Source organism: Molothrus ater, chromosome 3, assembly GCF_012460135.2.
Source record: "Molothrus ater isolate BHLD 08-10-18 breed brown headed cowbird chromosome 3, BPBGC_Mater_1.1, whole genome shotgun sequence".
In the NCBI taxonomy this organism is placed as follows: domain Eukaryota; kingdom Metazoa; phylum Chordata; class Aves; order Passeriformes; family Icteridae; genus Molothrus; species Molothrus ater.
Genome location: NC_050480.2, coordinates 59,548,335 through 59,562,328, shown reverse-complemented (window position 1 = coordinate 59,562,328; position 13,994 = coordinate 59,548,335). Strand labels below are relative to the sequence as shown.

At 41.9% G+C, this 13,994-nt stretch overlaps 1 protein-coding gene across 2 annotated transcripts in view; it reads right to left on the bottom strand.

Annotated features, from left to right (window-relative positions):
* The window catches only part of ARHGAP18 (Rho GTPase activating protein 18), a 95,391-nt gene that overhangs the window by 58,736 nt on the left and 22,661 nt on the right, over positions 1-13,994 (bottom strand). The window contains exon 1 of one of the 2 annotated variants that reach the window (XM_036404580.1): positions 9,799-9,887. The exons of the other annotated variant lie outside the window; for it this stretch is intronic. Within the exon in view, the coding sequence (XP_036260473.1) occupies positions 9,799-9,878 (80 nt within the window). The 5' untranslated portion in view covers positions 9,879-9,887. Of the gene's footprint in view, positions 1-9,798; positions 9,888-13,994 lie in introns of those variants that run through there. 2 annotated transcript variants of the gene reach the window in all.

Below are 13,994 nucleotides of genomic sequence, written 5' to 3'. Positions count from 1 at the left end.
AAAACTGAACCAATGGAGCTAAATTATTTCAGACAAGCCTCTCACAGGATGTGGCCATAGCCACTACCAGGACTCAAAAATCAGTTAACTTGTCAAATCACAGCCCCACAGCAAGCACATGAAGCTGGCACAGATGTAGGCTATTGCCAGAGGATTCTGTCAAACCCTCCTTTCCTGGGAGTTTCCTTCACTCCCCTTGTGCCAGCACCATCACTGATGCAGTAACTTGCTGAGTTAGATTAAGAAACTAATCTGCCCAAAAACAACACTTGCAAAAAATACTGCTTTTAGTTGAATTTTTTGTTAATCCAGCTCAGCCTACTTCAGCCAACTCAGAAATGCCAGTCAGGGTAATAAAAATATTAGGAAGGTGTAAGTGAGAGATGGAAAGAAACTCTACTTTCAGTGGTGTTCCCCACTCTTTTCAGCACCCATTTATCTCAGCCTATGACAATGACCTTCCCCCACCACCACTGCACATCAAAACTTCTGCTGGTTCAGAACAAGCCTGAGGAAACACTCCAAGAGGAAAAAAAAAGTTCCATCAAATACTATCTCTTTTCAACAGAACATGAAGACATTCCTCAAGTTTACCTGAAATGCAGGCTTCTCAGGAGAAGATAACACAGGCAAGCCACCCAAATGAGTTTAGAAGGACATTAAAACCCACCCTCTGGATGGAGTTATAATGATGCTGGTGACCACTCCCACAATGATAACACCATTATCAGCATTCCCTTATCTGGCTGTGGCAAGGACAAGCAGGCTGAGAGGCTTCAGAAGCTACACTACAGATCTGTAGGACCTCTCACCCTCTTAGCAACTGCTGAGACAGAAAGCATCTTCCACTGGCCTGTGGTAACCATAACTCTGGTGTCCTGCTGTGACTGGCCACTGAGACACAGCTGTGAGTGTGTGACAGCAGTGACAGAGCTTCCTCTCTGTTCAGTAGCCAAAGCTTCTTGTTCCAAGCCTCTTGCTTTGAATCTGTAATCTTATCTTATAACAGACTCTCAACTACAGCTATAACCACAATTATTACATGAATTCTTGGGCTACCTAAAGCCTACAAGAACTTTTTGCTTTATTTGTGCAGCTAAAAATTTAACCTTGCACTTTAACCTTGCACTCTGGAGCAAATCTCCCTGTTACCTCTGGATACAGTATACTCCTGGACCTTGCTGTTGTATTATATTAAAGGCAAAGAATTTCCAACAGAGATGATACTTCATCAGTACCCTTGAGTCCCAACATTATGTAGTTCTAACAACTACATAAAAATCTGCTAAAAACCATCAACTGATTAAAACCACTAAAAATTGGGCAATGCACCTTACTAAACACATACTGCTAAACATTGACCAAGCAATCCTCATGCTTCATCCTGATTATTTTCTTTTTTTTCAATTAGGGATATGAATTCAAAATATCTGATTTATCTTATATTTTTTTCAATTAGGGATATGAATTCAAAATATCTGACTACCCAAAGCCAGAGTAAAACCTGTCAGGGTGGTTTAGGGACTGCTGGACTGGAAGAAAAAGGAGTTGGAGGAGTGATAAATTGAAAATCTTACTGGTGCTAAATCAAGCAAAAGTGCTAACTGTTCTTCTGCAGTTGGGCAGTGAGTATGCATGACAAGGTATTTATTTATTTATTTATTTGTTGAAGACAACGCTATTCTTACTTTGTTGCTTTCTCGAGAATGCTGTACCTTCAACCACTACTCTAAGTATGCTAAAAACATTCAGATTTGCTCCTACTCAAATACTTCATTGCAAATACTTCACCCCAAATGGTTTAAAGTTCCCCAAGCATACTGGGGGCCCTATGGAGGAAACATGTTTAACGTATTTTATTGTCATCTTTTGGCCTAAGAAGCCTCCCTAGGAAAGAAGGCTGTTGTAGAAAGACGACAGATAAAATATCTGAAATTATCAAAAAATCATTTCTAGTCTAACAGGATTGGGATGCTGTATCATGGAGGGCACGGAACAGTCACAGAACAAGAGAGAATATTGAGCAGCTTACCCTGACGTGAAAATAGGACCAGGTACATACTCTATCTGTGCATGCTTTTATTCTGCTGTAATACAAGACAGCTAGCCCAAAACAATAACCAAGGAATAAGTTCATAGCTTCAACTTTTTCGGGAGTGCAGAGGTGCCCATCCCATACACTGCTCATGAAAAATGATGGCTAAAATTGTACTTAAGGAATTAATCAAAGCTGTCTATTTTTTACACATCCAAATACTAAAAAACAACACCCCCTACCTTTTTTCTTTTCCTATTTATTTGGCTCTAAGTATTTAAATTCTCTGCCTGAATATCATTATTTTGAAACCACGACTCTAAGGCTGAGGCAGGTTCAGTGAAAAGCCAGCAGCCCTCACAAAATAGCCAGTTGGCACACTGCAAGTACTCAAAGCTTATGAGCAGAGTATTTTTCTTCCCCTAGCAAAGCAGATTTACTGAGGAGTCTGGAATGACAGTCAGTGAGTCATGCATAGCCAAATCTGCAACACCACTCACATTGGGGATCTCGCTGTATCACTTACTGCAACTACAGCCTCCCTTCAGCTGGAGCCTTTCAGAGACCAAAAAAAAACTAAGGTGCACTTTTAGTAATTCCAGTGAAAAAAAGCACCCACAATAGATATGGTTGCTGGCACTACATGTTACCCAAACATGTAGGAGTAACCTTTTAAAGCCTTACAGCTTTCAGCTCCTGCTTCACTAGTACCAGTTACAAAACAAGAGTAAAATACTGGCAATAATAATAGCTTATAACATTGTTTATCTAGTGCCAATATCAGCAGACTCAAAATACCATTAGTCTTACTCAAAAAAAAATTTAACAATTCTGCTCATCAAAGAGAAAGAATTTAGAGAACAATTAACTATTCTATGTCACACTTAGAACACTGGAGTTCAGATTTACACAGCTCATCTGGCACTTTGCTGACCAGTTCTGTTCCAGTTTTGCATAAAGTCTGCATGTTTATAACAGCAAATTTAGTAATATATTGCATTATGCTCAGTATCATCGAGATTTGCACACACTCAAGCAAAAAAAAGAGAAAGCACATAATAAAAATATACAAAAGGCCTTTAAGTTTCCCATTCCTAATAGCTAGAAAACCATGACATCTCATACTCTGAGATAATATAAATAAAAAAGAAAGGCTGTATACAGGCCCTGATTCCCTCTTTTATGGTATGTCGCTCTATTGATTGAGCAGAGTTACTCTTGTTTGTATCTATTTAAGGGTCTGTCTAACACAAAATAGAACTCAATAGATTGTTTGCCCTGATAGTGAAGGACATTAAATCAAATCTACACCCACAACATAAAATAATCTAAGTCACCTACAGAACTGGGCTTGTTGAAATAACGTTTTATCATCCTGACAGCTGCTGAATGGATGTCTCAGTGCAAGAAACAGTGACCACGTCTGCACAATGAGGACTGCACTGAAAGAGCTTCAGCAGATCTAGGGCTCAAAAATGACATGCAAATTGAATTCACCAAGATTCTTAGAAAAACAGGATGACATGACTGCAGCATACACAACTGGCTAAAGTGGTAATCTGCAGCAAAGAAGTGATTTTACCTGTACTGGTGACACTCACAAGACTGACGCTGAAGTACTACTGACACTGAAGTAATTCCTGCGGGGGGATGAAGGACAAGCAAAGTAGGAGGGCAAATGTAAAGATGGGTGCTAAAACGATGAAGAAAAGTGTCACAAAAAAGATCTTCAGACTGAAGAAACAAAGGCTCAAAGAGAATCGTTTGCTCCACCCACCAAGATAAAATTGAGTGTAAAGCTGACCATAGGTAACAGGCACTAGGACAGCTTTCTAATGGGTTGGCAAGACATAGCAAGAACCAAAGGTAGGAGCAAGATAAATTCAAAGCAGAAATAAGGTGCAAACTGGAAGATGGAGAACCCCATGCAGCAGGAATCCAGAATCAAGGAAGCAGGAAATGTTGGGATACCACATCTTGTGGTCAGTAGATCCAGTTACTGGGATTAATACATCAGTAACCAAGCAACACATTAAGGGTATGCCATATAGTCCATACTGATACATGCATGAAGTACAAAAGACAGAAAAGCAATTCTAAATAAAGCAGCTTTGTGCCTTGCTGCTTGTCAGCTCTACCTGAAGACGTTGGTAAGCACTGGACAATGAACTCTGTTCAAATTAGCAGGCAAACCCAAGGCAGGAAAGATTTTTCTAATGCATTCAGATGCAGACTGTGCTCCTGCAAAGCCTGTAGCAGATAAAAAGACTGCAATGGTTTTGTAAAGTCAGCTGTAGTGGGACAGATCTTTGCTCTGCAGATAGTTCTTTCTGCTTTTATAGAAGCAAAGCAACACATGGAAGGCACTGTCTGGGCGATCCACATACTAGCATCACAAAAGGTTACAGGGGTTAGGAACAACAATTGCTGTGATGACAGGGCCAGTGACCTGGAATCCCTTCTGTACAAGCAGATTGCAAATGAAATTGCAAAATGCTCCACCAACTTAAGGCGGTTGTGAGTAATCAGCTTGTGAGTTTGCTGCTTGTACAGTGAGCGTTATATGTATCCCTCACAGTACTTTACTCCTTTATACTGGATTTCACTGGTTTTCAATTCCAAGAGTGAGTCACTGGTAGGAAAAGAAGGGGAAAGGAAAGAAAACTTTTCTCTGAAATAAAAGAGATGGAAAATGACCTTGGAAAAAAGCATGATTTTGTGCTTACTACTAGATTTCTTGTTGGCTTAAGATACCAACTATTAAGACTTCAGATTAAACTGAGCAAACATATGAACAAAGAACCAGGCAGATTATTCCAGTAAGGAAAGAATAAACTCCACTTGCATGGTTGATCTGTAATGTCTATTATGGTCAATGTTCAAAAAAAGCGTATCTTGTGGGCAATTCACAGCAGAAGTCTGTTATTTCTCCATGCTCAAAGGACATCTGTAATTCGAGTTTCTTACTAAGAGATCAAACAGCAAGTGAGTGATTTAGACCACAGCTGGCTGTAGAAAACATCAAATATTATATGTCCCTTGCTCGTCCCCAAAGTTGAACACATGCTACCACTACTAAGTCTGTAAAGCCCATATTTACAAAAATATATAAAATTAAATACTTTTGTTTATGCAGACTTATACACCAACTCACAAAAAGGGGCACGTCTCTACAACAAAACCCAACTGAGCCTGCCTGGTTTCGCTGCTATATAGACCCAAGCTTCAGCTGGTATCTCCCAGAATCAGGTGGATTCAGTAACAAAAGCAGCACAGTGAAGCTCAAGGGCTGCAGGCCTGGAATAGCAGGTGCCACTCAAAAGAGGAGACCTGAGGTGGCAGCAATCTCCTCTCTCTTACTCCTTTCCAGAACTGGCCCAAGGTTTAGTTCCATCTCAGGGAAACTCAATTCATTGTTCTCATTTTGCAAGTGAGTACCAGCAAACCAAAGGCAAGATTTAAAAAAGGCAAAGAAAGGAGAGGGCATAGAACTGCAGAGGAGCAGCCATGTCTGTGAAACATTGGACTCTATCTTAAATTATCAGCAATATGAAGATTTACAAGCTCTTTGGAACCATACAAAGTTAAACAGGCACTGGCTTGCCAAGCTTCCAAACTGAAACTGGTCCTCCAATGTAAGTTAATGCAGTGCACTGAAGCGGCAGCAGAAATGCACATGCCGGTGAGCAAGCAGGGTGACTCACTGGAAACAGATACAGGGAGGCTGTCACATGGCAAGCTGGTGTAGCACAGGAGACAACACGGAACAGCAGCATCCCAAACAGGAGAGAGGTATGGAGAGGAAAGCAACTGTACCTCCAGTGGCCAACACCTTCAGAATCATTTATCTGTTACTCAGTCTGCAATTTAGGCTCGGCCCTTGAAAATGCCATGCAGCAGAAGTTTATTTGCCTCATGCGCTGGTGTGTCGGCGCAGTTCAGTTACTTCTGCATGCACATGGCATGTATTCACTTTTAAATATCTACTCTTCATGCACTGAATACTCCAAGCTTGATCTCAGCCTTATAATCACATTCAAAAAACATTTCTACATACATATGTTCACATACACACACACATTCACTCACTCGTTAGGACAGAAATAGTTCTGTAGAGACTCTCTGGATGGCATTTGATTCCTGAGGGTTAGCCCACACAGCCATGTGAGGAGAATGTTATCTAAAACACCTACATGTGGCTGGCAAATATGACATAGGACCTGTGGTGCTTTCTGTCATAGTAGATGGGGTAAAATTCCCAAGGAACCTAAATGGCACTGCAAACCTATGCTTACAGGTCTGGATGTTTCATGTACAAGGGTGACATACAATCAGTCACTGAAACAGTTTTGGACTGAAACCTATCTGATTTGCTCTTGGTTTCCCCAGCCCATATAATAGAACCCCACAGAAAGACAGAAATTATTTAAAATTTTGTGCATGAATACCATGAAGAAAAGGAGATGACACCAAAATGCAAGCAGCATGACAGCCAATAGGGAATTACTGAATCTAACAGGTTAAAACTTGAAAGTAAGTTAATTAAGGCAATATGGAAAAGAGAGCTGTTATTAAAATTGAATTTGATACTGTGTATCCTGCATTTTTGATTTCTCCAAGAAAGTTTTTAAACTTAATAAATATTAATAAATATTTAGGTAGACCACAGAAATCACCCACAACCAATATCTACACCACATAAAGATAATCCTTTAACTGCTATGTTACAGCAAAATAAACTTCTCTGTGGCAACAACAGCACTTCTGATCCTATTTTATGCATCATTACTGTTAAGACAATATTCCTACATTGACAAACGTGGAAGTAATCACACTGAGGCTGTTCTAGATTTTAGCCTACTGAACCAATGGTAGGGTAAGCCTTTCCAAGAAAGTATTTCACAGACTCACTGTGCCTTTAAAGGGCCAAAAAAACACGAGAATAGACAAGTAGCTCAACAATCTATTAGATCAGTAAAATTTTAAGTCTTATGAAGCAAGAGTTCTCATATGCCCAAAGGAAAAAAAACAGGTAGGAAGAATAGCTCTTTCTTTCCTACAATGTCACTTTGTTTGGAGCACAGCCAACATATTGCTTTTTCCAGGAGGTACCAGTGTCACGCTTCCCTCCAAAGATAAAGCAATTTCTAACACGCACTGTTTTAAATGTCTATGAAAAAAATAATTCAACATAGTTTCTCTATTAATCTTTCCAAAAGGGCTGCTTCCTCACAGCTGGTACCGTATTACATTGGCTTCCTAATATTCTGATCCCTGTTAAAATTTACAGAGTTTTCAAATTAGTAGTGAGATGCTAACCTAGATATTGAAAGATGTTGTAATTTTATTCTTTTAAAGGGCAAAATAAGATCAATTTCACATCAGCAGCAAAATACAAAATCTGGACTGCAGAACTGGTCCACTTGCACACTATGAAAAGCCTAATGGAAGAACTTATTTCCATTAAATATTTCAGAATTATATGGGTTTGGGCATTATTAGTATCACGCAACTCTGCACATCTTGGGAATGTTGACAAAGAAGGAATGTAGTTACAATAACTGGGGGGAGCGGATGGGAGAGAAATCCCACAGAAACGTTACAACGTTTCAGGAAAGTTTTGTTTGTTTGTTTCTAAAAAGACCAAAAGAGAACCAAAAGTGGCCACTCCCCTCCCTCTCTGTTCCCATGAAAATACTCCCAATCTCCCTCGCTTCAGAAGTGGGAAGACACTGGGGAAGCACAGCAGGGGGGAGTGGGTCAACCAGGACCATGGAGCTGAGATCCTGGTTAAAAAAAACCAGGAGAAACAGACCTAAGGTTCAAATTTAGACTGGCACAGCAGAAAGGCAGAGAGGTATTCAGGATTTTAGTTTAATGAGCTAAGCGGCAAATGCACATGGGCTGGAAAGCCGTACTACTGCTGTGGTGGAACTCAGGCAAGCTAACTGTGGGAATCCTCTGCTCTGCACAGCTGAAACATGCACATTTGTTTGCTATAATTACGGAAATTAGACCACTTTTCCCATTTATTTCCCCTTCTCTTAATCCCAAACCAGAAGAATTTGTGAAGGATTGCTATTACTCGCTTGGCAATGTCCCAGCTTACCCAGGAGGCTGTCCGCAGAAGCAGCTGCAGAGGAGCTGGAATCTCATGAGATTGCTGCTCCTAATGGTGTGGCATTAGCACAGGAGACAAGTTTCCTAACACACAGAGAGGCAGTGTACTCATGTATCTCAGGCCTCTAGGGGCTAAGAGTCTGGGGCTTAGAGCCATGTGTCCAGACAGCTACATGTAAAAAAAGGGGAACCAATGCTAACAGATACACAGATCTTTACTCAGAAGTTATCCCAAGGAGCAGGGAAAGCATTTTTTTAACTTATCTCTCCACATCCGTGGGGAGTTTGACTGGACTTATCTGAAGCAAAGAAACACCACAAACAATAACAGAGAAGTTTTTGGATTCTGTGACTTCTTGAAAAAATAAACATATTTTGTATTCCATTGAAAATGGCCAGGTCTGCAGCACCCTATAGGTGTAGCTAGGATGACATCAGGACTTCAAGTGAGTCTGATAAATCACATTAGTCATGGAGAAGGAAGTACCTCAACCAAAAGAGAACTTTGTGGTTCTAACATGGGGTAGGAGGTATTTTTCAGTTCACTCCTTGCTTCTATTGTGGACTCTTGGTGCGATACGTTACAGTGCATTTTATCTTTTCTCCAGGGTGACCCACTGTACTGCCTGCTATCTTCTTTTAATCAGACTATAATCTCTTTGATTACATACGCTCTTCCTATGCACACATGGAAACAGTATGCCAGTTTCAATACCTTCCCAGTTTCAGCAGGCTTCTCAGCATTATTAAAAGTCTCATCTTTATCAATGGGACCTTTGTTGACCATTTCAGCAAGGAAGAAGCAAGACTGAATGGACCATAAAGACAAAAGTCAGTCCATTACACAGCAGTCCCTCTGGTCATCGCTATGGAAAAGCCAGCAGTGACTTCTAGCTGTATCAAATGTGCTGTGAGTCACCTCCTAGTAGGTCCTCAGCCCTCTTCTATGTGAAACCGGCTTCTTGCCCGTTATCAGTTTCAAAATGCTTTAAAAGGCTTGTCTCATTATAACCTACACTTTCGTCCCGTTTATCACATTAAAAAAAAAAAAAAAAGTTACAAAGATACAAAGTAGTAAACCACAAGGAGATTATAGGAAAATCTACACGCAGTATCCCACCGACACCCTGATCCCAAAAACACTGACGGCCAGCGCCCCGAGGCCACGGGACAGCACTCACCGCGGCGAGCCCCAAACCCTCCCCGCCCCGAGCCTACAACCGCACCGGCCAGAACAGCTCGGGTTTACCACCGACAATGCACCCGGGCGGCCACGGGATTTTCTTGGATACAAACGCCTTAACAACAGCCGGCGGCCGCTGATTGCACTCGGCTCTCAGCAGACCAGCAGAACTTCTGGGGTTTCCTCGACGCGCGGAGCTTATTACAGAAAGGGGTGAGAAAAAACCCAAACCAACTAACCAACAAAGGAAAAACCCTTTGGGAGCTGCGGGACAGCGCAAAAACGGGCAAACCCTTTAGCCCCGGGGCCGGAGAAAACACCTTCTCCCGCGCAACAGGTTCCCGCTGAGCCGGCTGCGCTCCTCCTCCGCGGCGCGGCAGCCGGAGCCGCCCCGCCGAGCGCACCTGCCGCGGGCAGCGCCCTCCTTCCCTCCCCGCCGCCCGCCCGCGCCTCCACTCACCCGCCGGGGGCGTCGCCGGCCCCGCCGCTGGGGTGGTAGGCGGTGAGGACCACGCCGCGGGAGCCGGACCGCCAGCTCATGGCGCTCGCCGCCGCATCCCTTCTGGAGACACCGAGGCGGAGCGGGGCGGCCCGGCTGCGGCCCGGCGCGGCCCAGCCTCCTGCCGGCAGCGCGGCGGGGCAGGGCCGGGTGACGGCAGCGCTTCCTGCGGCCCGGCGGGGCCGTGCGCCTCCTCCCGGCCTGGGAACCCCGCGGGAGAGGGCGGCGGGAGCGAGCGGCCGCCGGCAGCCGGGCCCGCTTCACGGCTCTGTGCGCTCCCTCACGCCGCGGGCTGTGGGGAACCGGCGTCCTCCGGGCGGGCTGGAGTTGGTGTGAAGGTGTCGCTCAGACATCCGTCAGTTCAAGAAGAGTCGCTGCCCTTTCGGCCCCGGGTCAGCTGCACGGCAGAACTGCCGCGCCCCGAGGCTGCCGTGTGCGGCAATAAGAAAAATAAAGAATGTGTTCGGCGTTTGCTTTGTACATGATCTATTTCACTGAATCGCAAGAGTATCTGGTGATTGCTTTAACTTTTCATACACACATTAAAAAAAAGTTTATTTCTTTTTAAATAATAGGCTCTAATAATGAAAATCACAACAAGGGACAATGTCAAGCAAGGACACTGCTGACTGAGTTGCCTCAGATCTTCTGGGCCTTAAATAAGACAACATTAGCTCCACTGTCGCATTAGGTCAGCCTTTTTGGTGGGCAAATACTTTCCTGTGCCTTGGCACAGGCTCTGATGAGATGGGACTCGCTGCCTTGGTATTAGTTTTGAATTGGTAGGCAAGATCTCTAACGCAACACCCAAACCTGTTTGTTTTTTTCCATGGCAACATGTAAAGGCACATACGCTATTTATGTTTGTAATTTGTGCCCTCGTTCACATATGCATATGATATGTCTGAATTATTATCAGTTTGTTCTATAAGTGAATGGGTCAACTTCACTTGAGATGAGTGTAATTTGCATTGTGTTTACTTTTTTTTCCTTTTAAACAAACAAATCATGCAACTGCTTTGCTTGCAGTTAAAATCTGCAAAGCTTGGTGCTGGGCTCTGTAAGGTATTCTGAAGTGCATGGGTATCGAGTTCTGAACCGTCACTCTTTTAACCTTGTACCTAAATTGGAACGCTGCATGCAAGGTTGTGGATGGACCACGCAGTTTTCTGCGCAGCTGCTCCGCAGTGCAGAGCTGCTATTCAGGAGCAGCACAGAAATCTTGTCCTACGGCCACTAGGAAGTTGGTCCCAGCAGAGAAGCAAACACTGGTCATGTTTGAGCAAGATCAGTTTGTCCTCTTGAGTCCTTGATATTTATAGCTGGTGACTTTGGAGAGACCATAGTCAGAGAAACAGAATTTTGCCATTGATGATGGACTTCTACAGAGTGCCAAACAGGAAGCCCCAATTCCTTTAAAAAGGGTAAAGTTGCCATTAAATTTTGAGAAGAGTCCCAACATTACAAGCACAGGAAAACGTGGATATCATTAAATAGGCCAACCATTACAGAGTTCCCTTTTCATTTCTCACACACCTGAGGGTCACGTGCTCCCTTAGCTTTAAAACCATATGAACTATTGAAAGGGGGGTGGGTTTTGATAAAGCCTGCATCTTCTGTGGTTTCTTGGATGCTTTATCTGTAGGCAGCTAGCCAAGATGTTTTGGTTAAAATATATTTTGTATTGTTATTTTTTAATCAAAATTTTCACATGTAATCTAAAAAACCCAATTTATTGAAATGACATTAGTACCAACAAATAAACTATGCATATAAATTAGAAAAAGGAATAGGTCAATTTTTAACTATGTGATTCTTTAATTTTTTAATATTTACAATGCATAGGAAAGAGGCTGCCTCACCTCCATGGATGTTCTCCTTCTGCAAGGAGAATGGATAAAAGAGAAGGCACAGCTTCAGTGCAGCTTCAGCACTAGCTTAGTACCATGGTTACAACAGTTTAACTAGCAGTATGCACCAAAAGCACCGAGACAAATTGTCTGCGTGTACCTACACACTCACAAAAACAAGGACATGAAACCACTGCAAAACTTAGGACTGTGAAAAGATTTTGCTGTACTCCCACTGCAAAGGTATTGCGTTCTCTCTACATCTCATGCTGTGTCCCAAAGGCAAAAATTAGCCTAACTTCTCAAACAAGCATGCAAACAAGACTTCTGTTTTCACAGCTCAAGTTAGAAATACATCAGCATGAGGTGAGAAAACATCCTATTAACGTATGTTAGCACTCCTATCTGCTAGTGCATTTGTCTCTTTCTTTAAATGCACGTGTGGTTAATTGTTAAACAGCATAGGCAGAATGCAAAATTATTTTCAGAAGGACTCGTTTCTTTTCTTTTAAACTAAACCAGAAAAACCAAACATAAATACCAGGGTCCTTAGGTCCTGGCCTTGTCTAAAGCTTCAGCTAACTGGTTACATGCCAAACACTTAGTTATAAAACTTCCTTTAAAATCTAACTAAAATAAAACAGAAATAAAAGATTGAGAGAATTCCATGTCTAATGAGTGCTTTCCAAAGCCCTTTGCCCAAACTATATATATATCTATTATGTGCTATAAGAACAAAAATGTAAACTGCTTTTTCTTTGATAAGCATCTTAAAACACATCATCATTAAGGCAGACCACAACAAAGCTGCAGCCTCGATGTGAAAAAGAAGAGTGCAGAAACAAGATGTAGTCAATGTGGCATCACCAGGGGCTGCTCAAGAGACAATCTTGCTGCAAATGGAGAAGGGGAAGAACCTACCTTGTTTGGGGTGGGGGGGAAGTTTAAGAGAGGCAAAATCCAGAATGAGTTTGTACCAGTCAACTGGACAGCAAGAAGTAAGAAAGCTTAAGAAGGCTTTTATAAGCATGTAACAAGGAAAATGAGAAAAGGAGTTAGAAAGAAAAAAAGGTCCTATTAAAAAATGAGACTAGGGATTAAATTAGTGATAAAACCACCAAGAGATATTGATTCCCTTCTCACATCTCTCTTTATTATGATGCACTTCAAACATAGAAGTGAATTTAGGAGCTAACTCTAGACACAATTTTTTCTCTACTTGATAGGATCAAACCCACCAGCAAGGTTTTCTTTGATTAAATGATTCCTCGGTTACACTAGACACAGACAGATAATTTTGACCTACAGATGTATTATTGCTGTAAATTGACAGAAATATCATTACTCTCTCTCACTGGTATGTCTTCTGCCTAACTCTGACTAAATAGTCATTAACTCCTTTAATATTATTCCTTTAATATATTAATAGTCATTAATATTTTTGTTCTTAATAGGGTCCAGGCATACTTATTTGGAAAGTAAGGTTGTTCATAGAGAAAAGAAAGCTTTGGGGAGACCTCATTGAGGCCTTTCAGTACCTTAAAGAGGCTTTTTAAAAACAGGGAGAGGGACTTTTTATATAGACAGATAGAGACAGGACAAGGGACAATGAGAGAAAGCAGGCAGGTTTAGATTAGATGTTAAGAAGAAAATCATTACTCAGAGAGTGGTGAATAGGTTGCCCAGAGAGTTTGTAGGTGCCCCATCTCTGGAAGTGTTCAAGGCCAATTGGATGGGGCCCTGAGGGACTTGATCCAGTGAGTGGCTTCCCTGTTGGTGGTAGGAGGTTTGGAATTACATCATCTTTAAGGTCACTTCCAACTCAAACTGTTCTACAACTCTATAATCAACTAGGTAAGAATGCACCATTTGAGGCTTATAGGTTTATGTGCTAAGAGGAGGATATAATTGAGAAAGGACATTACAAATCAGTCTATCTTGCTACAGAATCCAAGACTCTTTGAAGGAGTTTAAATATTTAGATTAAGATGTCATGCACTGCATTTATACTCAACATACTCACTCACCAAAGCCAAGCAGACCATGCAGGGTTTTCATGCTTAGTGCTCTCTTTACAAAACAACTGCTAAAAAGAGACCTTCTCAGCAGTGCCATCCTTCATCACTGCTTTACAGGGTTTGAATAGGCATGTGTTCAACATGTGCTTTTGACACTTCACTGCAAAGCTATTTATTTTAATTTTTAAAATTTTCCCAAATAAAAAAATAGATCACACTGTTTTTCATGTTTTGTATAAATATATGATTATTCTTTTTAAAAATGTGCTAAGTGATTTTTCACATTCCA